Genomic DNA, 24665 nt, shown 5'->3' on the forward strand with positions numbered 1-24665 from the left:
AGAGTTTGACAGGCTTGTGCACACATGCCTTGTTATGGCTGCAAAGCTTCGTGTTGGGGGAGGGGTTAAGAGAACAGGCAATTAGCATTTCTCTACAGCAGACAACAGAGAGCATTCCCAAACATAGTAAATATCACTGTTTGGTTTTGTAATATTCCGCCATAGAGATGGATACCATAATAACATTATAAACTGAATTACTGATGCCAGCTTTAAATATGACCAGTGAAGTTTCGAATTTCATAACACAAAGAGCAGCACAGCACAAACTATCCGCCTTACAACGAAATGTTCTCCTTTTTAAACATGTCATTGTTCTGTGTGCCGTTACATTGGTGCAGTACAATGCTACCAGAACTCATTCACATTGGCATGGTTAAGCAAGCCAATGAGTCATCCACATGTCCTTATAAAAGGCCAGTGAAAGCATTGTTCTGGACGTACTGAGTCAAGAGAGAGACCACATAAAGGAGCCTAAAGGGTCCTCGTTTCATTTAATTCTTCCTATTAGCGGAGCACTTCACTTCCGCTGTTTCCTTTGTCTCCCCTTGGGCTCTGTGTTGACTCTGAGCAACACATTCAGAGACAGCGGGATGTTTTTTCTACTGCAGAGCGAGAAATAAAAATAGATTATACATAACAAAACATTTCCCTGTGAAACACTATGGTTTTTCCAGTGGTTTTTAGGTCCATGTAATCTCCCAACTCAGCAGAAAGAGAAGATGAACTGCTTTTGTCTTTTTGTTGCTTACGGGAGATAATGTGACTCCAGGAAGAGGGAGGATATTGTTAAATAGTTTCAAAAAGTATTGACATTAGTTGATTGTGGAAACAATCAAGCTTCTCTTGTCCCTGAGCCAATCAGTGTCTGTCGTGATTCATTCATCGATTTATTTGTGACCCATTGGCAATGAACCCAGGCTGTTGTGTTCATCTTCTTGTCAAAAATATACAGTGCCATTTGGTCGTCCCTTCTTTTCTCCCTGTCTGCCGGAGAGACACTGTTCATTGGCAGCATATTGTGTAAGGATTCATCATGCTGCCGTTGTTGACAGATTTTACTGTCACACGCTTGTCAAAATGCCAAGCAGTCACAAGAGATGGAGAGAAAACACATGCACGTATGAAAAGTATAAATGCAGGCGGAGGAGATCCAAAGATCCTCTTCGTCTTGGCTGTCAAAGACAACTTCTTGATGGAAAGCAGCACAAATCAAATAGAAATCATTCTGACATTTAAAAAATACATTATAAGATAACTGAGTGACAGCAGAGGAAAATCAGCGTGATCACAGCTTTTAAAAGATACATTGTTTTTGAGTAAAATCAGTGGCATGACGTGCTTTGATACTAAAATAAAATGCTCACAATGATCTACTAATATACATTTATATTAGCCTGCATTATGTATTTCCTTTTCTTGATGCTTACACTTTTACTGTTAATGAATGTACTTTGCATTTATCAAACTAAAAAGTTTAATGTAATGTAATGTAATGTAACTTCGGGCATGCCTTTACCTTTTTCTTCATTTCATGAGCAATTTCATTGAAATTAGAAGAAGCAGCTGTTGCTCTGAGCTGTGCATTCAGAGGATTTTAATGTTTTGACTGCGCTGAGAACATCTGCTTTATGTGTCGACTGCGCTCAGAGTGTTCAGAGCGACACATAAAATGAAATGACTGCCTCCTTTTTGTATTTATTTTTGTTGTTCTTCTTCTCTTCTCCTGTGGGCTATTTCTTCCAACTGTTTTACAGATGGTACAGGTCCACTCTTCACTCCATCTTGGACCGTCTTCACCCCCTCTCCATCTGTCTCTTTTTTTTCTGTTGGTCGTGTTTACTTGTTCTATGCACACTCATGGCTTCTGGTCTCTTGGTCTGTATATGTGATAATCCTCAAACAAATATATCATCGTTAATCTAAAGACTGGCACTGAGCAACTCAGGATTCACTCTCTTGATCGCTGTGTGTGCTCTGTGTTTGTTTACCTTGGTGCATAGTGGCCTCTAACCAGATGGGTGAGTTGTCTCTGAGCCATAAAGAGGATATCAGTACGGCAGCAGAATGAGCCTTGTGCCAACCATCACACTGTTATCCAACAGTGTGTTTCTCTGCTCACTGAGACACTGACAAGGTTTACAAGAAGCTTCCACATGTGCAGCACCAAATGATATCACCGTAACTGAGTCAGGAATAAAGAGAAACACACATTAACATTCATTCCACTCTATTCAATACATGTTACAGGTATGCACCAGGGCCCCCATGGTGGTTCTGTGACACAGCTGCAGTAGAACAAAAGGTTTTATGATTATATTGCTTTTACTGTATGTAGACTTGCAGCGTCTATGGTCATCTATTATATTTTATACATTTCAGTAAGAGCCCGATTGTGTAAACCAGCCCACAGTTTATGGGTAATTTTCCTCTGTGCCGCGCAGTCTGGATATATTTAGTGTAAAGTAATAAGCATCAAAACATTCTTCATTTCAACTAACATCCTGAATATTGCAATAAAGCATCAGGAAGTGCTTGGATTCTGTCCAATCTCAATCCGATCCTCCTGTATCAACATGACTGAACTCACTACCATCCTCTCATCTCAGTCTTTCTTGAGGCCATGACTCACACAAAAAGCTTTTGACTTTATTAAGGGCTATTATTATCTGTCATCTCATTACATATAGCAAAGAAACATTTCTAGTTTCCATTCAAGTGAGAAAAATTCAAGAGGAAAATGTAGTAGCCTTATAGTTTACAATACAGATTCACTGCAAAAAGATTTATTAATGAAAAACAGAGACACAGAGAGAATTGTCATCAACAGCTGAGAAAAATAAAGCATTTAAATGTTAAGAGTGCTCCACTGCTGTAACAATGTCAGACTAGAAAAGGATCAAAATTTAAAAATGCAACAAACTTTTTTATTCCACAAATTTCTTATTTCTTGTTGAAAGCTGGTGCCTACATTACCCACAATGCAACTTGACAGCTGACAGTTTGATTGGAGATTTGGGTCTGTTTTGCTAGTAGCAGCAAATGGAGCCTCGACCTGCCGGCCTTAAGCAGAGACGAGGGGCTGGCTGCCTGGTGAACTCACTGACTCAAATGATGTCACTTAACTTATTTCACATATGCAGTAGCACTTCCCAAGACCTCGAATGGAAATGTAGGAAAAATAGTGTCAATAACCCCTGCAACTCTTCATTTGACATTTACTTTGAGCTCTCAGTATGTACTGTTTCTCTGAGCATAATTCAACCACAAATATTGGCTAATCAAGTAAGGATATCAAAATCAATAGTTTCATTTGCTCCCATTATACTTGTAGCACTTACTGTACCAGGAAAATGGGCTAAAATGAACAGACCAAGCTGCTATTTTCTCTGTGAAGTGGGATAAATTTTTGCCCATAAAGTCCATAATACTGACAACCAAGCAACATCCAGTGGTGAATACTCCCTAATGAAGGCAATGCTGCCAGCATGCGGAGGCAGATTTTTTTTTTTACATTTCTGCCTATTTTCCACCTTTGTTCAAACATGACATAACTAAGACAATAGCTGCAGCTCCTGGATTTGGTTCTCATATTCATGCTCATTCTAGGTGAGCGTCTTGCAATTTAAAAATACAGAGCAGCAATGTCACTTTAAAATAGTACGGCCACTGCACTGTTTATTGAGGCAATGAGTATTTTTAGATGTAGAATGGATCAGAGATCATAGGAACACTGCTCAACCACTCACTGTGTGTCTTTAAGTCAGATGTAGTAGCAGAAAACAACATGGAGAGAAAGATTTTTATTTGAATCTCCCACGTGGAGGAAATGTTATGAGATGTGACAAACACAATAAGAGTACCTAGCTGAATAGTTGATGAGCACACCCCCTAGCAGTTCTTCATATTCTCAGTATCCACATTAAAGACCTGAGCATGGACAGAGCAGCTTGGATTCCTCTAAGCTTGCTGTCATAGACGTGTTGGATTTTAATTGGATACCCAGCCATTCCTCAACAAGGAACACATTCACTTCTTTGAGGAGTGAGGGGGGAGGGAACATTTACTTCAACTAGCTTATATTATGGCTGACATTTTCCCTTCTTCAATTAACTGATTCAGGAACCCTCCTAGGGCCAGGGGTTGCAACGACAGCAGCTGCAGCAGGAAAACCATGAACGTTATGAGGCACAGAAGCCTCTGACAGGAGATTTACACAAGAATATCTACAGCTATTATGTTCACCTTGATTGGCACCTTAATTTAGCATCATAGCTTGTCAACATTTGCTTTATGTGCATGTAGAAAATCGTTGGTAAACGATAAACCGAAGTCTACTGGACAAATTAAAAAATTGACTTGATGATGGCGCGAAATGAACAGATCATCAAAGTGATAACAAATCATCTCAAGGGGGGCATGTGTGTGTGCCAGTTTACCTAGAAATCCATCCGAGTATTTTTTTTTAATTAAACCATTTCTGTATTGACTTTTGCAAGACAGAGGACAAAAAGATAAATAGCATTGGCAAACAGACATAATCCAAGCAAATACAATACAGAGCAATTCAATTAACACACATATAAAAAAGAAAAACAAATGCTGTCAGATCAGTTCATCACACCATCCATCGTTTTGAGTGTCATTGTGCTTCAAAAAATTGTGGAAAGCATTCCAAATTTTCCAAAACGTATAAAGATTGTTTTTTGTGAAATAATTTATCTTTTCAAGAGCAAAGTAAAAAGTCATTTCTGTCAGGCATTGTTCCACAGCTTGTTTCTTCTTCCACAAGCAGGTGATGCACTGTTTAGCCTCCAAACAACAAGCATTGAGCAGGGACCTTACATTGTTTGAAGGTACAAAAGAATCTTAGTGAATATATAGAATACATAATTTAGGATTAAGAGGCAACTCTTTGCTAATAATTTAAATAATACCTTTTTCCATAAACAGATTATCTAGGGGCATTCCCACATATTGTTGAGATATTTTACTCTAAACCACAAATGTGAACCTCCTGGTGGTGCCAGAGGTAGCATAAGGGGATCACTAAAGATGTTAGGATTCATCCTCTGGGCACCATGAATGTCAGTGCCAAATCCCACACCAACCTATCCAATAATTGTTGTACACAATATTCATAAAAACATGAAGGGATAAAACAGCTGGTAGAGCTAAGAAGCAAAACCGGTTAACAAGAACATTTGGCCGATGAAAACAGCAGAGAAGAACGACGAATTAGCTGTTAGAAATGGCATCTTTCCAGATGTCAAGCATGACGTGTGCGGATACACGTAGTTACTATAGGAGCAGTAGAATGCACTCGGCAGAGACTTAATTGGAGCAAGTATTGGCGTCTTCGATCCTATTGGAGAGATTGTGGGAAGAATCAGAGTGTCAAGTGTTGAAGGCCTCATTATAAACCAATGCGCACCAGCCTCAGCCCAATTAAAAGTCACATTATCCTAATTGCTTGTGTGTGTATGTGTGTGTGTGTTTGTGTGTGTGCCCGTGCAGGCACAATGCTAGATGAAATAATCATGCACAATCATTGTGTAATCACTGTGATCAGCTCAATAAACCGGAATCGTCAGGTTTACACGTTTACCATTTTAAAATACGGTCAGATTCATACTGTGTGGCACTTTCTTTGTCTGATAGTTTGATGTAAAAACCAACGAACAAGCAACAGCAAATCACCTGCACTTCCTAACTCAAGAATATGTTGTTGTTGTTTTTTACTGTTTTTATGTCGAGTTTTTAAAATCGAAACAAAAAAATATAGAAATGTATGCTGTTGTTTTTTATTAGGTATCAGCCAGGATTTCATTTTTGCCTCACTAATGGTATGGATTATTACATTACATTAGTGTTTTTGCAGTAAATGTACTTACAAATATTTAGAGTTCTCTGTGAAATCACTAAATTGTCGACTGGTCGAATGTCTAAATGGATGGCTAGTCCAGTAGATGAATCATCCCCTGATGTACTAATCTAATGGGTCATCACTAATCTATAATTGACTGCAATCTATTTTCAGAATGACTCTCATTTGCACACGTATTTTAAACCTTTCTCTGCGTCTTTGTAGACACTGTTGGCAGCAATTACAGTTAAAAGTATTTTTCTTGCAGGTTCACACAGTTGCATTGTAGCTGCGCCATTAAGTTGGCCGTCACACTTCAGTGAATTTGTTTTTTAGAGATATTTTTCACGCTAATTTGTGTAGTAAATAGAGAGAAACCCAAGTGGAGTGCTGTTATTGTTGACAATGAAAGTTTTTTGTCCTCTTTGGATAAATGTTTGTTTTTTCAGAACTAAGAACCAAAAACTAGCTGGTGATCTTTCTTCTTTTTCCAGACTTTAGTTGTAGTGGTTCCAGCTGTTTATGAAAAATGCTTTGATACTGTGGATTGTTAGTTGACTAAAAATGGAAACAAAAAACAGTTTAACCAAAATTCAAAGAAAATGGAAGTAAGTAAAGGGGAACAATAATGTAAGATACATAAATTACATTTTCAAGACCAAGATACTGTATAGTATAAACTCTCTGCTAAGCATGCTGTTACAGGCAGAAGGGTTGCACACTTCATAAGCAGCTTGTGTGCCTCCAGCCAAGCAGATAAGACTCCAACCGCAAGTAGAAATAAGCGTGCAAATACAACAATATCACAGTTTAGAGCCAAACAGAAAGTAGCCAAATGACGGGTCTGGGGATTTGGGTTTTGGGACAATGTGTGAAAATAAACAACAGCGTTTTAATGATTCTGTCATATGCAGCAATGTGTTGGCACACAATTAGCATATTTCTGCTATTTCTTACCTAACCTTTATGCAATATGTGCAGAGTTTAGTGAATATATAGACGTTGGACAAGAAAATGAAAACAAACTCTAAAAAAAAAAGTATTAGTAATGCAGGAAGGCATGGTGGGAGTGCAGTGTATCATCAAGGGACTATATTTCCAGCACGACACAACTGGTCCTTTAAAGTGGCCTCACATTTGTTGGCAGTTTTTAAAAACCCTGCAGAACATTGACTGGTCCAAATGACTCCTACGAGATGGCTGCTCGTATCATGACAGATCCACCTCCATGTTTAACACCTGGCAAAAGACACTGTGGGTTGAACACATTCTTTGGCTTTCTCCAAACAGAGACTGGTCCAGAAAGAAAACAAAGACAATTCATCAATCCATGTTACTTTTACTTCACTCAGGTTTTATGTCCTCACACAGCACTATGCCTCTTTTTGGAGCTTTGGGCGTTACAGAAAAGTGAATGGAAAGAGTGTTTTTAGGAAAGTGTCCCAGACGAGTCCAGATTTTCAGTGTGTTATCATGATTTTTTTTTAACTTTATGTAATTGTGCAATTTTTGTGCTCAAATCTGCCATGCAGGCACGGCGTATTTGGGCAGCCTAATGCTGTTTTGACAACTCAAATAAATAGTGACTGTCAGGTCTTATTTCACACGAGAGATGCAGCTCAAACTGATGAATATCAAAACAAACAGCTTCAAATAATCAGTAACAATTTACTTTAAGTCCCACTATTTAGCACGTAGTATACAAGGAGTAATACATTTCAATAACACAATGCAATCTAGTTGTATGCGGTTACAAGGACATTTAAAACATTTATCAATGTACAGGATTTATCACGAACTGCAACTTCTCCTATAAAGAATATTTTCCATAAAGCTACAACTGTGTTTTGCTATATTGCTAAATAATTAAATGCAGGGAACAGATGAACAGATAAAAAACATATAGCTATCAAAATGGGGGGAAAGCAGGGTTTTAAAATGATGGCAGAAGTCAAATCAATTCATCATGTGATCTTTAAATTATCGGACAATATTCAGCACAATGTTGTGCAGTCTTCATATTGCTTACTTTGTCCGACTGACAGTCCAAAACGCGTCTGTCCAAGGCTACAGCCTGTCCGTCCTTGGGAGCTGGATCTCTCCTTCACTGTGGTGCTCCCGGAGGTTTCTCTTTTCCCACTGGGTTTTTTGAGTTTTTCCTTCCCGAAGAAGGAGGGTCATAAAGGGCAGGTGATGCCTCGGACTGATCCATCGGACTGATCCACTGGCCTCATCGACTGCTGGACTCTTTATTAGATTGCTTGTTTGCTTACACTTGTTTATTTCAGTGAACTTTGTAAAGCACTATGAGACACTCTGTTGTGATATTGGGCTATACAAATAAAATTGAATTGAATTGAATTGAAATTGAAAACCCAGATACTCAGATTACTATGAGACAAAGAAAAGCAAAACAGTTAAGAGGCTGGAAGAAGGAAATATTGGGAGTCCTATTTGAAAAATGTCTTTGGTTAATCCATTATCAAAACAGATGACTGCCAGAGGATACGTGAAAGAAACCCTGTCCCTGTGGGAGACTATCTGTAGGTCCTGGGTCTATTCAGTCCAATGGGAGAATCGATTATGACTGATTTTCACAGGTCACCTAAATGTTGTGAACACTCTGACACTAAAATGGCACTTTTGAGATGAACAGATCAGGAGAAAAACTATCTTTGTTCGAGATCTTTAAAGTTTAACAATAGTCATCAACAATAAATAGTAATAAATAACACTAAAAGACAAACAAATGTTTTCAGACTACTTCACAGCTATTTCTAATAGAAAGCTGTCACTCTACGCCTTGTTTTTATTTTATCAACCAGTTCAAAGTAGTTCAAAGTTAGTTAGCATGCGAGCTAACAACAAAAACAGTTGTTTCTAGACACAACTTACAACTTACAATGAGCAAAAGTCTGACTTATTTTAAAATACTCAACAGATGTTGCTCAGTACAGGTTGTAGTTCGTTGATGTTCAGCGATAGATTATTCACAGCTGCACAGATGCTTCCCTCCATCCCCACAATGTCACAACACACACCATGCCCACTTAAGAGACAGGAGGTGTGCAGTTATGTCATTGGCACAGCTTGTTTTACACCATCTTTATTAGTGTCTTTTCTATTACTCTTCTGCTGATCCACTAGTCAGTCCATAGAGAAGTAGTTTCAGCTCTACAGAGCACATTAAATATAAAAGCGCATCTTACAAAGTGAGTTTTCACTGGGGCTTTAAACGTCTCATTTGATGTCGCTGTCCTCAGATGAACAGAGAAGCTGTTCCAGAGTCTGAGTCCAAAACTGCAGAAGGCAGCTTTGCCGCAGGTCTTTGTCAGAGTTCTGAGGACGGCAAGCAGAGAGAATCTGTGGATCTAAAAGGATCAGCGTAGAACTCGTCCCAGCAATGCATCAAAGTCAGCGGCATGTCCATGAGAAGATTTATGGATAAACACTGGGATTTAAGAAACTATCCAAAAACCAACTAGAGCAGTGTAGAGACTTCAGAGCAGGCACGATGGGCCCTCTTTTTGTGTCGGTCACTGCAAGCTGTCATGATTTGATAGGTTTGTTTGGGAGAGACGCAGCATAGAAAAGTTTTCATACAGAGGCATGATGGTAATTCAACTTAATACAAATCACCAGTCCTGTCTTCGTGACTTCTGCAATTTCATTGGCGTGGTGAGTTTTCTTTATCTGGTCCACCGCTTGTAGAATATCCTCCCTAAAGACTAAAGCTCTCTCCTCCAGCATCATTAGTAAATCAATTCAGATAATGAACGTGAACACAACATATTGTCACTTCACATCATCATCAGTCTGCCACCAGGAAGTCCAATTAAGGTGTCTGTCTGTCTGTCTGTCTGCACCGAGTATTACCAAGGAAAGAGACACCATCTGACAACGATACCTGAGAGAACAGATCTCACGTGAACGCCACATGCGATCCCTGTGACGCTCTCTTTAAAAAAAATAAAAATAAAATCAATGAGGCGTGAGGTGTGAAACCCACATAATCTGCAACACTGTGGGTGATGAAACAAGAGCTTAGAAATTACATTTTTGCTTCCCCACCCCCACCCCCCTCCGCGTGTCTGCTCGGGGAATAGTTTTATGGTAAATATCATGGGAAGGTTTCACAACCTTCTCATTGGCTCAGAAGTCAGAGACCCCCTTCATATAAAGAGAGAGTGCCTGATCCAGCAGCCCGTAACTGTTGCCAAGCGGTTTGGATCACACTTCAACTCACCGGGAAAAGCCTTTTCACGCTCACAGTGCTTGGAGAGGTTGCAGACGAGCGCACGCCGCCGATCACTGTTCAGGAGGAGAAGAGTTACGCAGCCAACAGGTTTGTTTTTATTCGATGCGCGCAACTCAGCATGGCTTTATTTTAGTTGGGAAAAGTTATTTAGACTCGCCTCCCGCTCGTTTAATTCAAGGATTTCATCGAGGATTTAAAATTCCGAAGACTTAAAGTGATTTTAATAAGAAAGAAAACAGCGGCCGTTCAATTTGTGAATCTCAATAGAGCCCGTGGAAGTGGAGACTATTCAGGGTCTATTTCTGTGTCACTGTGATTTCGCATTTAATTTAAGAGCTTTTTCTTTTAATGACTCAATTGTGCGTCTTGGCTGCCAGTGAAACGTTTACTCTTCATTCTTCTCCTTCAGTGAATTGGTGAGCTGCACGGATCAAGAGATTTGATTTCTACTGACACAGATATGGTCTAAAATGTGTGACATGTGGAGGATATGATAGACTCTTAAATGGTGATACAGTAAGCCTCAACAGAAAGATGTAGCTGTGTTGATTGTGTCTGCTTGTGATCATTGGATGTGCAGTCTTCTCCTCATGCATCACTTTTCTGTTAACAGAGAACCTGTGAGCTGAGGCATCTGAGTGGGCATGTGGCTACTGGAGAAGCTCCGTAGCTCTGTGGAGAGCAGTGGGACACAATCCCAGCCCCCACAGACGATAGAGGCCATCCCTGTCTCTGTTTATGCCAATGTCCTCACTCCGGATAAGATCCCCGATTTCTTCATCCCCCCCAAACTTATTTGCTGCCCACCAGAAGACTCCCCTACCCCAGAACCTCAGCACTCCACCCTACGACCCTCCTCCTCTGACCATGTCATCTGCAGCCAGAGCCCCAGAGCTCGCAGCAGTAAAAACCCCTGCAGCCCTCGCCTCTTTTCCCGCCTGGGGGGAGACACCCGCAATCTCCAGAAGTCAGCCAACCGTTACATCATCCAAATAGAGAGTGCTGATGAGCCTGTAGCTGGATCAGTGGACAGGGTCAGTGCTGAAGTTAACACTAACGCAGACCCCCAGTCACAGACTGCAATGTCTCTGCCGTATGTCCCCAAGGCTCAGACCTCCTATGGCTTCTCCACCCTGGTGGAGTCTCCTCACACCCGGCGCAAGGAGAGCCTGTTCCACAGCGACCCCACCAGCCCCCTCACCTCTCCGAACTCCCAGAGGCGCTCCCAAGGGGGGACCCTTCTGCCCCCAGCGGATGCCAACCCCTACCGCTATTTCAGTGGCGGAGAGAGCGACACCTGCTCCTCAGCAGAGTCATCCCCCTTTAACTCCCCTCTCCTGTCCCGCTCTGCCTCTCTTCTACGCTCCATTACCCAGGAGACACAGGCCAAGGTGGGGGCTGTTTCTCTAAGTGTCTGTGCACATCAGCTGGCTGCTATAAAGCTTTTAATGAATGTGCTACAAAAATGTTTTCCATGTCTGATTCACCACAAGGCTCCGTTTTTGTATGTTTACCAGTTGCTTATTCTCTCTCCCTCAAGGTGTCTCGTGCCAAGCGTTCCCTTGCACGCCACAGTTCTCTCTCTACTGATGATTGCAGCTCAGCAGACAACAGCCCCAACATGCAGCGCAGGCGCATGCGCTGCCCCCCCACCCCTGCCTTGCGTGGATGTAAAAGCAGTGGCTCAAGGGGCGCAGCATCGGACCTCCTGCAACGCGAGCACACAGTCAATCTCCACAAGGGGGGGACACTGAGGCTGAGCACTCACTACGACGCAGAGGCAGCTCGGCTGAGGGTGCGCGTGCTCACAGCTGAGGCCCTTTATGACAGGCAGACGGACCTTAAAAGCATCAACTGCTGTGTATCTCTGTACCTGAACCCCGGCAAGCAGCAGAAACAGAGGAGCACCATCATCAAGAATAGCAGGAATCCAGTATTCAACGAAGACTTTTTTTTTGACTCGCTGCCCCAGGCACAAGTCAAGAGCCTGGCCATGAAGATAAAGGTGGTGAACAAAGGGACCAGTCTGAGGAGAGACGTCCTTCTAGGGGAGAGGGAGGTGCTGCTCAGCGAGCTGCTTGCAGGCCTCTAGGGAGCTCCTGTCAAGACTTGAGGCAGCTCCACGTCTTGATGGCCTTTTCTTCTCTGTCTGCCTTTTTTTTTATCCCACTCCACAGATCTGATGAATTCTGGACCGGTGAAAGCAGGCTGATCATGACAGGAGTAATATCTTGCACACTGTGTTACGTACATCACTGGACAAAAAAAAAAAAATAAATGGGGCCTCCGCAGAATTAGGAGTCCCTCTTTATCAAGTCGGCATGACTAGGTCAGTCAAACAAATGGAAACCACCATTATTAACATGCTTCCAGTGTGTCAGCAAAGTGAACAGTGGGGCTGTTTTCCTTGTTTGTGTATTTCTCTTGAAGTATTGAGTTCCCTCCACGATGAGCATTGTGATGTGGCTCAATATCATATCAGCTGTGATGCAATGATAGTCTTGTTTATGCTGGAGCTGTAACAACAACTGAATAATTGTAATAATGCAGTAATATTACATGTGGCGTTTTGCACATTCCTGTGGAAATTAATAATGCCTCTTGTGTACTTGAAATAATTTATATTTGAGAATTAGATCTTAATTGCTAGTGGATGTGATGTTAATATGACTGTTGTTACATATTGTGACATGCTTTTGAACTTATGAATAAAAACACTAAACTCTCACTGATGCTTTTTTTTTACCCCGCAGCTTGATCTCAATGATTTTTACCTTCTAATAACTCCTTGGGATCAAAATCAAACCCTGTGAAATGATTATAAACCCTCCTTTGCTCACCCAGGCTTTCCATTTCGGCAAACAAGTCTTAGGCTGGGTCCTCTGAGACAGACGCAGGCTGGGTGTCATTTTGTGAGGCTTTTAATCCTGGATCTCTGCATGCAATATTGTCTCTGTGTGCATTCAAACTCCCTGTTTAATTTTAAAAACATGCCTCCAACTCAGGCGTTCCTCCAGTGAGTTTCGAATAGTTATTAAGGATGGCAGGAGGTCTAATCACAGCTCAATCACTCTCCTGAATCAAACGTTGGTGCGCTCTCTCTCCTGCTCTAGATATAATTATGTGTACAATTAGATCTTGATTCATGTGTCCGATACTTGGGTTGATAAATGGAGATGCGTCTGTGTTGAGTTGATAACTACTATAAATACAACACATACCCACATAGTCCACTAAATATCAGTCAGGCACATGGGGACGGTCCCACTGAGTAATAAAGAATATTGTCCAAGTGTGGATCTTATGCCTCCTCTGCTGGTGAAACATCAGAACAACACCCCGCCAGGCCCCAGAAATATAATTTAATTTAAAGCATCAAAGCTCTGTGTGTCTCTAGCTTTCTGCCCATATACGCCGGGACAGGCGCTACTATGACCCTGAAAAGGAAAGAAAAATACATTTCATTAAAAAATGCTGTTACTCTGGGAACACTCTCAAGCTCGTGCCGCAGGGTGATCGGCTGCCAGCTCCATTTGCTTCTAAAATACTGAAATAAGGCGCCCATGTGGGACACACTCATCTGTGGCCTCAAAGAACATTATTTCTCCCACAGACTTGAAAGCAAGGAGAGAAAAAATGGTGAAGTAAAATGAAGTAGTTGTTTTTGCCGAAGTAGACTTGGTGAGGCGAATTATTGAGAAGTGATTGTTTAATAATCTCTGAATTAAATAAGCCATTTAGTAAAACGTCAGCCTAAAGTCATAATCAACAGACTCAACTAGTTTTTTATTTGCTTGTACTGATACTAAACTCCCTGAAAACATATTTTCTCAATTAGTGTCTTAGTATTAGTAACGGGGTCGTATGTAAAAACCCTATTTTCTGTCAAAGGCCGAACAGCTTTGGTTATTTGACATGGAAGATTTCTGTCTGTTTTGTGTTTCTCTGTCATTTTAATCTTTCCAGTGGTTTTTAGTGGCTCAAACTCAGATAGAAAAAGTTGATGTCATACTTTTCTGTGCACGAATCAGGATCTATTGAACTTTTTAATCAATATCTGAAGAGAGTTGGTGTATCATAGATCTGAAATATAAACCATGTTTTAGCAGACTCTTAGCAGCCAGCTGACCTCTGTTGGTGGTATTCACAGAGGTGATGGAGAGACTTTGTCGAGGTTAAGTTTGAGATGCCACCCACACACTTTCAACCTCACTTATCATTCATTCTAAGTAGCGATTGCATCTGCTTTTTGACAGATGATTGTGTGCAGTGAAAAGATGAGATGTGTCCTGAATTTTCTTTGTACAAGGTCACTAGTGTATTTTTTCCATTATCAATGTTTTAATTTGTAGCAAATACATTAAACAAATGGTTATTATTTTGTTTCCACTCCATCTTTCTGCTTCAGAAAGAACAGAAAAGGTCTGACATCCTGATATCTGTGATGCTGTTGGCAAGCGGAGGTGTCATGTCAATACATCAGCATTCAAATCCCCAGAAGTGAACTTATTCTATGAATTTCTAAAATATTCCAATCCTACTTCACTGCTCAACTCTCATCAACAGCTGCAACACACTGCATGCCACACTCCATTTATACATATGCAAGTAGGCAGATGATTTTTAATACTGTGGAGAGATACAGATGGAACGAGTTATTCCACTGAATGTTAAGTCCTGGTGTTCATACACAGCATCGTGCAATCAATATTCAAGTCAATATTCTGGCCACTGACTTTGCGTAGGAGGATAGAATAATGTGATCACCTTGAGACTGTTAAGGAGGTTCAGAATAGTTGCGTTGTGTTTCGAGCTCAATTCCACATAGTTACTGTGCTGTTTGGACTTTTATTTCATTTGACCCTTTTAAATAGCAGGGTGCTAAATGTATGTTATATTGGTGTAATTGGTAGCAGAGGGATGGCACAGTACCATCAAGGAAGACCACTTACTTCCTTAATGATAGCTGGAAAAACACTCTGCAACAAACACAGAATGTGGTGTAGAATTAAATTATCTTCCCAGCATTTACAGAACAGTCAGTCTGCCAAAGGAAATGCTGCCAAACATCATTAATAGTACTGTTGGTTTAGCCATCTTGATATTCACTACCCTATTAATGTGACATGACTGCAGGAGCCTGATGATGATGTTGGCAGCAGATGATGTTTGCTCACATTGCAGGAGGCCTCAATGTCAGGTTGTTGCTATTTGACTGTGTTGGTGATTACAGCGTCCCTGTATAATGTGGATTCCAAAGTGAAACTGATGATCGGAAATGATAGTTGATGTAGGGTCATAAACACACACCTTTCTAGTTATTGGTGAATAAGGAGTATACCGTAAAATGAGCACACATGTAAATGTCTTTGAAAGAAACAGTAGGAGATGTCAGTGCTTCATCTCTGTCTGCAACTCTTTCTGTCAATTTCTTTGTGTTGTCCAGAATAGAATAGAATAGAATAATAAATGTGTTCACTATCATTTTTTGCCTTTGTTTTTACCAAGGACAGAACAATGTGAGTTTCAACTGTCTAATTGGGGCAACAAAAATCTTTATAGGGTAAATCAAATAAATATCTTTAAATATATTTTTGTATTAATTTCTAAGTAACCACATTTGTAGGATTGTGGGAGTGTCCCTTGCAGGGGTTTCCATAGGAATTCCTCTCTCTTCATGACTTACCATTCAGGTTAGTCTTCCCGAGGGTGTGTTTGGTTTGTGAACCGGCCCTCAGCTGGCAGTCTCCTTCTGTATGAGGCGGTGCTCCTAGTTGGTCCGAACAACCATAACAAACGAACCTATCAGCTGGTCGGTCAGCCAAGTCACATGCATTATGGGAAAGGTAGTCTTTTTTACAGCGTGAAAAAGCCCGCTGCTATGGGAACTTGAAATTCCATCAAAACTACGTCACCCACAATGCCTCGCTGCAATCGTAAACATAGACCTGTCAAACAACACAAACGCCATCTTGACAGCACCCTCAAAATGGCAGAAAGATGTGAGCTAGAAACCGAGTCCAAACGGAGACTCCTGCTCTCTGCTGTTTGAAAACAGAGTCGCCAGTTTTTCCATAAACGAGTGGTAATGGGGCTTGTGTCCAGCACGGCAGCACAGAGCCTGTAAAATGGACATAACGACGGCGGTTTTCAACGCGGCCAGAGATGGTAAGCTGAAACTTATCCAGAAGTTGCTGAGCAACAAAACTCCTGAGGAGCTGGAGGCTTTGGCCGAGGAGAAAACACAGGGAGGCACGCCTCTGTTGATAGCCTCTCGGTACGGACATCTGGAGGTTGTAGATTACCTCCTTGAACATTGTAAAGCTAATGTCGAGCTCGGGGGGGCGGTTAACTTTGACGGGGAGACCATCGAGGGGGCTCCGCCGCTGTGGGCGGCGTCGGCAGCCGGTCACCTCCCCGTGGTTAAGACGCTACTGAAACACGGTGCCTCAGTCAACAACGCAACACTAACTAACTCAACGCCGCTCCGAGCTGCCTGCTTTGATGGTCACCTGGAGATCGTCCGCTACCTGGTGGAGCACAGAGCTGACATGGAGGTAGCCAACCGCCACGGCCACACCTGCCTCATGATCTCCTGTTACAAGGGCCACAAGGAGATAGCCAAGTTCCTCCTGGACCGTGGTGCTGATGTCAACCGCAAGAGTGTGAAAGGTAACACCGCCCTCCACGACTGCGCCGAGTCAGGGAGTCTGGACATCATGAAGATGCTGCTAAAGTGCAATGCTCGCATGGAGAGAGATGGGTATGGAATGACCCCACTGCTCGCTGCAAGTGTAACAGGTCACACCAACATTGTAGAGTACCTCGCCCACCAGCCTCGCACCTCCAGAGAGGAACGCATTGATGCACTTGAACTCCTTGGGGCTACTTTTGTAGACAAAAAGCGGGATCTCTTGGGGGCAATGAGGTACTGGAGAAGGGCCATGGAGCTGAGGCAGCCGGGGGATAAAGCCGGATCCCTGGCCAAACCTCCACCCGGTCCCCCTATCCCTGCCTATGGATGTGCGCAGGAGGTGAGCACTGCAGAGGAACTGGAAGCTTTGATCACAGACCCTGATGAAATGAGAATGCAGGCCTTGTTGGTTAGAGAGCGCATCCTGGGGCCATCCCACCCGGACACCTCTTATTACATCCGCTACAGGGGAGCCGTGTATGCTGACTCCGGCAACTTTGAACGCTGCATCAGCCTGTGGAAATATGCTTTAGACATGCAGCAGAGCAACCTGGACCCTCTCAGTCCCATGACAGCCTCCAGTTTCCTGTCCTTTGCAGAGCTCTTCTCTTTTGTTCTTCAAGACCGGGCCAAAGGCACCCTGTCAACGCGCATCACCTTCAATGATCTGATGACCGTGCTGGGGAAAAGTGTGATGGAGGTAGAGAGAGCCGTGGCTCAGAAGGAAAACCCTCCAGAAGCTCCTCAGTTTAACAAAGCTCTCTCCATCATCCTGCACCTCATCTTTCTTCTGGAGAAGCTGGAGTGCAGCCCGGAGCAGGAGCATCAGAAGAAGCACACCGTGTACCGCCTGCTGAAGCTGAACCCTCGAGGTCGCAGTGGCTTCACTCCTCTCCACATGGCTGTAGACAAAGAAACCACGTCTGTGGGCCGCTACCCTGTCGGCCGCTTCCCCTCCCAGGCGGTGGCAGCGCTGCTCCTAGAATGTGGCGCTGATGTCGATTCACGTGACTGTGAGAACAACACGCCCCTGCACATCACCGCTAGCAACGGTTGTCCGGAGATAATGGCACTACTTATGAAGGCCGGGGCTCACTTTGACGCTACAAATGCACAGAGGAAGACGGCCTACGAGCTGCTGGATGAGCAGAGCAGCGGGCACCCGGCCATCTACCCGCTGAACTACATCACCCTTCAGTGCCTGGCGGCGCGTGCAATTGAGAAGCACAGACTGCCTTACAGGGGACTCATCTCTGAGGAGATGGAGGCTTTCATTGAGCTGCACTGACTTCTACTGTCCCCCGATGAGGCACCCCTGCACTACTCTTCCTGTTGTCCCTCATACCTGACTATGACCTGACACAAACTCCCTTCTCCACGCCGTTTTTCTTCATCTTTGTCTCCTTTTGACCTCTGCTTCGCTCCTGGCCCTCCCAACCTTCAGTCAGACCAAACCATAGCAATAAACATCCAGCCTCCGGGCTGAAATCTCTGCTGAGATCTGGTCAGTTATCTCTTGATTCTAACATCAAGCCACATAGGTTTTCAAAGCGATTGTCGGTTTCTACTGCTCTTTAAAGCTGAGCGAAACTTCAACTTGATATAGGCTTTAATGCATTTTCCCTCTCTTTGTCCCAGTAAAAAGGAGACTGATGGCATGATGGCGCTTGGTGTGTGTTTGATGGCGGCTGGACTTTATGAAAGATGGGTTTCAGTATTACTGATAGGAAGCATCTGATCAAACTAGCCAGATAACATGCATGAAAATGAAGAGTGAATACTTTAGCTCACTTGTTGTTTTGCAAACCCATTCAGTGAGGATGTGTGCGAACAAACTCAACCGCTCAAACTTGCTCGCTGGCGGTTTTTGCCTGGTTCTGCTTGTTCACATATACCATCTGCTATGTTTTTCTTATATGGGAAAGTGTTGAATTTACTGTGCCAAATGTCAGCCATGGAGCCACCCTCTGTTACAGACTGTAAACCAGTGGCAAATGAAAAGCAACTAACTTATCTTCCTAATTCTAAGCAGATGTAATAACCTTAAGAGGAGACACACAAAGTTTCAGAAGATATTTCTGATTGTTACATGATTTGCAAGCCTGCAGAGTCATTATTTTGAAAGACTTGTGAGACTGAGGATGAGTGGTATCTGTGTTGGGTCTCCACACAGACATGTAACCTATGCAGTTTGTGATATTCCAACCAGAGGCAACACTTTTCAAGCAAAAATTCACTACATAAACAGATGTTACATGGGATTATTCTTCAGTCGTACACGTTATCTTGACAGTAACAAGTCAAAACTGGGGCTGCTTCAATGGCAGTGAATTGGTATCTTCTGGATTTATGAACTAAGAATGTTTTCTCAAAATGTTCTGCCTATGTCTGAATGAACAGTTTGAAACCAGAGCCTAAAGTGTGCCTATGTCCCTCTACGTCTGGGTAATATGAACATCAACAAAGATAATTAATTCACGGTCAGAGAAGCAGTGTCAGAACGAGAACATGTTGTGACGATATCAACAGAGACGAAGCCCTTTTGTTTGTATCCGTGACAAAAGTCACTAGCAAACTCGTCCGAGATCATGTGTCAATTCTGTTTTGGAGTGAATTTTCCCTTTAACTTCAGATGCAGTTCACAGAAGTGGAACAGGTGGCTCTGCGGCCATTTCTGCATCTTAGTCTTATTTTTAACTAGTCTCTCTTTTGTCTATCTTGTGTCATCATGAATGTTTTATTTGTCTGTCTGTGCTAAGCACCACCAAGTTGAATGCACACCGAGAGGCTCTAAATAGACAACTTACATTCAGGCTATGAACTGTCGCTGCCTTTCTCTTTCTCAACTGATTCGTTTAACTGATGATAACTCAAGAACAAAAGGGTGTTGGAGATGCTTGAATAAAATTCAGTGTCGCAACATTATCCGCGTCTACTTGTGTGTGGGTGGTCTCAGCTCTGTTGCGTCTTTTCCACGCGTGGAAAATCTTTCTTGGAACAGCTTGATATGGAAACTAAGCATTAAGTATCCAAAAATTGAAAATGAATCTCTTTTTCTGGGCTCACTAGTTCTTTGGCTTGAGTGTGACTGCTTACAATTGCAGCATTTCGATTAAGAGCATCATTATACATATTTAGATGGATTAAAGTGGTTTCAATAGCAGGACATAAAAGACCCTCCGGGCAGCTTGGTTCATATAATTATCTTATTTATAAGGCAGGAGGTACATTATTTTACAGTGCACACAAAGTGTTGCATTAGCAGAATATTAAAAACTAATCAGTGTCCACTTAATGCAGCTCTTTGTACCAAATATGGGCTTTCCACCGCTCTGCTCACATAAACCTGAGGACACTGAAATAAAGTATAACAGAAACTTGATCTTTCCCAGTCCCGCTCTCTTAAAGTATAAATAGAGCGCAATTAACGTCACTGCTGCAGGGCAGTGGTAGAGACAGGGCACTTACCCTGCTAATTTTAGGGATCTTTTGCCCTAGCGTCAACTCTGAAAATGGGAATACTGTAATGCTATACAGTCAGGCAGGTCACAGGGTGACTGGCAGAGACAGTACACAGACAACAGAGACTGCATTATTCTGACAGGAAACACAAACAGAGCTATTTTATATTTTGTAGATGAGGATTACTGGAACATTATCTTAATTTAAAATATGAATCATGCTATTGTTATTGTGCACTGATGCCGTGGGTGTGACAGGTGTCGTGTTGGGATCAGTCAAAAAAAAAAACCCACCAGCTGGTAAAGAGGGATTTATGTCCCTGTGACAACATGCATCCACCCTGCTGAAGTGTCATTAAACAAGATCATAGATCCCTCTGATAGCCTGCCTGACCTCTGACCTTTCTATATAGGGTGTCAAGTGATTGTGGTAATCATTCCGATCAGACATACATTAAGATACTGACATTGAAAGCAGGAGCTGTGATGGCAAGAGGTCAAAGGCAGCTACAACTGTTGATGTTGGGACAAACAAAGACATGTTTCCTGTGCTGCTCAGACAAAGAAGTACAACCCCCCACCCCCCCATATAGAAATATCTTTATAGTCATTTCAGTGCTCATTTCATGCCATAAAGTTCAAACTATTTTATTCTGACATTATAATAGGCTTGTCAGAGAAACACTTACACACCTGATCCTGGATTCACGAACCTTTTGTGTTAATGCTTCCAATCTTTAGTTAATGCATCATCACATAATGATGACTCCCCACTAGATGTCACTAGCAACAAAGAAAATCATTCAGCGGCCTTTGTCCCTTAAAGCCCATGTGATGGACTCAAAAACTGTAGCTTCCAATTATCGTCAGAAGTGATGGCAGTCGGTTAATTTTCCTGCCTTTTTCTCACACTCTGTCAAGCAGCTTTTGTGTTCGGAGAGCGGGAAAAAGAGAATAAGCTGTTGAGAATGACTTTTAGCGAGCTATTAAGCAGGGCTGAATATGCATTTGTAATGTATCAGGATGAACAGAAATCCAGGCAGGCGGAGTTGCTGAGTCTGTTTGCAGAGTGCTGCCTGGGGGACAGCAAAGAGGTTAGAATAAAGCCTCCTTCACACAGTGCTGCAGCGTCACGCCAGCCTCCAACGCCACACTCCAACACCTCACAATTTGCCCTTGTGGCGGTGGTTTTTGCCATGTTGTGTGACCTAAATAAGACTAACTCTTAAAAAAAACAAAAAACAATGGCCTGTGTTAGTCTATGTGTCTTTTAGAATGAAAAAACACGGGGCTTTGTTGTCATTTTCACATTTTTTTCTCCCATTTTTTCAGCCATTTCCATGTGGTGCTTTCTCAGTAGCAGCCCAGCGTTTATCAGGGATTCTGACCATATAATGTGACAATAGAGCAATCTGTTCCGTGGATTTAATTGTCTTTTTGATCTCTTGTCAACTGCTTAAAATTAAAGAACACAGAAAATATGTCTGATCCACTTTATGCGGGGAAAATCAGCCTAAGACAGAACAGCCAGTTTACACCACTGACATAATAGTTAATTAATATCAGTGATTCTACCCTCGATGATATAGATGTGGAGGACAAAATATTTAAACATCTCTCAGTATAATACAGTTCAACAGCACCACAAGCTCCGTACGGAGAATGACAAAGTTGAATTATCAGTTTAAACAAATACTGAGCATTATAACCTTCAGGACAATATTAGACTGCCTCAGGTTTAGCTTCTCAGTGTATGTCTTCTCCTCCTGTATTATTGTACTGCCTACCTCCCGTGGCGTCATTAATATTTTCCCATAATGCCCCACACTGAGTTGTGAATGCCCTACAATATTTTAGAGTGTCCAGCTATAATTTAGTGAGGGAGTCCTGCTCTGTAGGAGCTGTTAGGGGGCTCTCAATCTGTTCTCCTGCCAACAGTTAAAATTAGACACTTTATTATGGGAATCTACGGGGTTTCAAGGTGCTTATCTTCCTTTTAGTCCCCGAGGAGCACAGTGGAAAAATCAGTCACCAACACACAGGACCGACCTGCCTCAGCAGCACCTCTTTGCACCAGTCAGCGATCCAGCGAGAGCCGGAGGAGGTGGGGTGGGGGTGTGTGCAAGGTGGTGGTAATGGGGGTAATAGGGGTGATGGGGGATACGGTTGCTACTGGAGATCTTGCCTCCTGCATCACGTCATGTGCAGGGGGGGAGGGGGAGAGCTCCGGTGTGTGTTAGAGAGAGAGAGAGAGAAAGAGAGAGAGGAGGGGGAGGAGAGGAGAGGAAAGGGAGGGAAGGAGGAGGGCATTAAGGAGGAAGGCAGGGAGTATCAATGACATCAACCAGCAGTATCTGAGGCCGCCCGACCGGCTATGCTCTCTCGACAAAAGGGCTGAGGAGCAGCCGTGACCCGCTGCGCTCTCGAGAGGTCGGTGGACAGCCTGGACGGTGGGAGCGACGCCGGCGATGTGTGCATGCATCCTCCACAAAGGCAGACCTTTCTCTGAGTGGAGCTCTGCTGCCACTGGATTACATTTATCCCTGCTGTTTCCGAGGAAGCTTCCAGCTGCAAATCCACCCACATGAATCTACCAGACAGTAAAGAAGACGGAGCACTTCCTACCAAGGTAAGCAGCATCCTACATCCTTCCACAGTTCACGTTTGCAGCCGTGCACCCCACCCTGACGGCTTCATTTCACTTGTCGAATAGACCTTTTTTTTAAACTAATGCAATTTCACCCACCGCCGGGGTGTAATTTCACCGTTTAGCCCATCTCAGCGCCCGGGAGCCTTCTCTGTGTTTTTTCCTCTTTCATCTCAACATCACTTGAGACTTTGTTTCCAGCGTTTGGCTGGAAAATCAGACCTCGGGCTTGTGCAGACCAGGCTAGTTGGCAACGGCGCTGCGAGTGCGCGTCCCCCTTCACCCCCCTCCTTATTGTTGGCTGGGCAGCATGAGGGACCGGGGCAGACTGGCAGAGCCTTTGTCTCCCATCCACTCTCATTTAAAGTGGCTTTTTCTGATGGCCCTATAAAGCACCCTCCAGGTATAACAAGTCTCATGTTCAGACAGATCTTTTAACTCTCAAAAAAAATAAAAAATAAAAAATCTGGACAATAAAAATGTAACACAAAATGCCAGCCCTCATTAAAAATATATAGGCTCCAGCTCCTGCAGCTATAGATTTAGGATTTTAAAAAGAGGAGGCAGATGAAGCTCAAAGTCTTGTTACCATTGTACTGATATTTCAATGATGCCACAGCAAAGTAAAAAATCCAGTCATGCAAATGCCATCATCAACACCTTTGAGGGGGCTATTACAGGCAAATTATAAATCCATATGTGCAATTATACTAATATCAGTGCTGTTTTTTTTGTATGGAAGGCACCAGGTGGCAAGGCGGATGGACTTAGCAAGGCTGTTTTCTAGACAATAGAGTGGCTGCTGCATCTGCTGCTCTCAAGCTTTACTTAAAACAAGCCCATCTGCACATACTGTACATGCAGTGTGTTGTAGTCCATAGACCTCTCATATGTCTATAATTATACGCAGTAGGATTTGCTGTTTACGCAGCCACTCACGCGTGCAGGCTGAGTGTAATTTAATGATACATCGATTCATCCTGACACATTTTCCGAGGGCCATTGCTTGTTTGTGATTTAATCATGTACACTCCAAATGCCTGTTTAGGTTTTCTGTATTTCCGCTGTGTGGCCTGTGTAAACTGGAAAATCGCACTGTCGTGGTGAATCCGAGGGAGGTCTTCCTCCTCACACACAGATGGGAAATTTTCCCTGGGGCACCATTCGTTTGCTGGTTATTGTTCCAGACCATTTCCACATCCCTAATTATTTTAATCAGTCATTTTTACACATGGATTCCTCTCCTTGGTGCGTCCCCAGATTTTTTTTCCTGCCCTGGCTTCTGTAATTTTCTACTGCCAACAGAAGTGCACAATACTTTGGTGAAAGGGCCAGGGATCTAGGTATTTACATTATTTTGACAGGGAAAAGCCAGTCTGTGCAAGCAGCATAATTTAACTGCCAAATTTCATCCGTCTCTCTCAGATCACATGTGCTCCTCCACGAGCCAAGAGATGCTGGGCCCCACAGGTATTCATCTAAGCACTGTTAGGAGCAGTAGCTTATGAAATCAGTGATGGCATGTACTCCCTTAAATAGCTTTTCACAGGGTTCAACCATAGGCCTCAATGGTTTCCTGCTCCTTCCTAGCAGATACCACAGTAAGATCCATCCAGACTTAAATATGCCGGATGATGTGCGCTCCCAGCGGAGCAGCTTTGGTTTCACGTCAAAGGCCTCATTGAAGTCTTATTCCCAGATTCTCGCAGCAGCAGTTTTGCCCTAACTGCTCCGTTCTC

At 42.9% G+C, this 24665-nt stretch overlaps 2 protein-coding genes across 2 annotated transcripts; both read left to right on the top strand.

Moving 5' to 3' along the window:
- Positions 1-10768: 10768 nt before the first annotated feature.
- LOC139214817 (C2 calcium-dependent domain-containing protein 4C-like) lies at positions 10769-12216 on the top strand. The gene is made up of 2 exons (XM_070845744.1): positions 10769-11515; positions 11665-12216. The coding sequence occupies exons 1-2, from the start codon at positions 10769-10771 to the stop codon at positions 12214-12216; spliced, it is 1299 nt and encodes a 432-aa protein (XP_070701845.1).
- Positions 12217-16091: 3875 nt separating this feature from the next.
- On the top strand, positions 16092-19743 carry fem1a (fem-1 homolog a). Its single transcript, XM_070845411.1, has one exon. The coding sequence runs from the start codon at positions 16253-16255 to the stop codon at positions 18104-18106; it is 1854 nt and encodes a 617-aa protein (XP_070701512.1). The 5' UTR covers positions 16092-16252; the 3' UTR covers positions 18107-19743.
- The last annotated feature ends 4922 nt before the right edge of the window (positions 19744-24665 follow it).

This window comes from Pempheris klunzingeri, chromosome 15 (assembly GCF_042242105.1).
Source record: "Pempheris klunzingeri isolate RE-2024b chromosome 15, fPemKlu1.hap1, whole genome shotgun sequence".
Classification (NCBI taxonomy): Eukaryota; Metazoa; Chordata; class Actinopteri; order Acropomatiformes; family Pempheridae; genus Pempheris; species Pempheris klunzingeri.